Below are 1,236 nucleotides of genomic sequence, written 5' to 3'. Positions count from 1 at the left end.
AAAAAAAAAAAAAAAAAAAAAAAAAAAAAAAAAAAAAAAAAAAAAAAAGAATAGTTCTCTGACATCCCTCTCACTGGTAACTTTATTTAAACTTTATTTTCCTTACTTTGCAGGTGCATAAGGCAAATCCAATACGCAAGTACCAGGGTCTGGAGATAAAGTCAAGTGACCAGCCTCTGACTGTGCCTGTATCTCCCAAATTCTCCACTCGATTCCACTGCTGAACTCAGCTGTGAGCTGCGGACACCGCCTGACAATGGGACCTGCTCTTAATATCAAACCTGAGACCATCTTGCTTTGTTACTGGGCATGGAGAGAACCCATTTCTCCAGACTTTTAGCTACCCATGCCTGAGAAAGCATACTTGACAACTGTGGACTCCAGTTTTGTTGAGAATTGTTTTCTTTTTCATTACTAAGGCTAATGAGACATAACGCATGTATGTCTCGATTAGACTCCATGTAGTTACTTCCTGTAAACTATCAGCTGGCCCTTTATATGGGTCTTCACTCTGATTAGAATTTAGTCTCTGTGTCAGCACAGTGTAATCTCTATTGCTATTGTCCCTTACCATTCTCTCCCTCCCCCCACTTTTTTTTTTTTTTTTAATTTTAACCAGAAAATAAAGATAGTTAAATCCTAAGATAGGGATTAAGTCATGGTTTAGATGAGGAACAATCAATACATCAGATTCTGTCCTCTTCCCTGCATACAGTGAATTTATAGTTAAGGATCCCTTTGCTGTGAGGGTAGAAAACCTCACCAGCTGCACTAGTGAGGAAGAAGACTGCATGGACTCATGGGGAGCCTCACAGCAGCCATGCAACAGGCTCTGGGTGGGGCTGCCGTTAAGGCATGTTCTCTCCTTATTGGTGCTGATAAGAACAGGGAACCAGTACAGTGTGCATTTTAAGACCTAGCCTGGAATAAATGTTTTGTCTTCCCTCCCTGATTGTGTTATTTGATGTTTTTAAATCTGTTGAGCCCCTTTGGAGGTCACATCTTATTTGGGAAATGGGTAGTTTGAGAGGTGGGTCCAGGAACTTTTTTTAAAAGCACAGGCTATGTCCTTAAAGGAAAATACTTTGTAGTTTTTTTCTGTCTTATGTCAGAATATCTCCATATTCTGTTAACTCTCTCTCAGTAACCACTTAATCATGTATGTTATGCCTTCACACAGACTGTACCTTCTTCCCTAAAGACTCAGCTCAAGTTAAATTTTTTTTTTTTTTTTTT

The 1,236-nt window shown here is 39.2% G+C and overlaps 1 protein-coding gene across 1 annotated transcript in view; it reads left to right on the top strand.

Moving 5' to 3' along the window:
- TPX2 (TPX2, microtubule-associated) overlaps positions 1-948 on the top strand; it is a 61,978-nt gene extending 61,030 nt beyond the window's left edge. The window contains exon 18 of the mRNA XM_011979802.1: positions 114-948. Within this exon, the coding sequence (XP_011835192.1) occupies positions 114-224 (111 nt within the window). The 3' untranslated portion in view covers positions 225-948. The remainder of the gene's footprint in view (positions 1-113) is intronic.
- The last annotated feature ends 288 nt before the right edge of the window (positions 949-1,236 follow it).

Source organism: Mandrillus leucophaeus, unplaced genomic scaffold (genome assembly GCF_000951045.1).
Source record: "Mandrillus leucophaeus isolate KB7577 unplaced genomic scaffold, Mleu.le_1.0 Scaffold206, whole genome shotgun sequence".
In the NCBI taxonomy this organism is placed as follows: domain Eukaryota; kingdom Metazoa; phylum Chordata; class Mammalia; order Primates; family Cercopithecidae; genus Mandrillus; species Mandrillus leucophaeus.
This window is presented reverse-complemented; position numbering and strand designations above follow the sequence as displayed.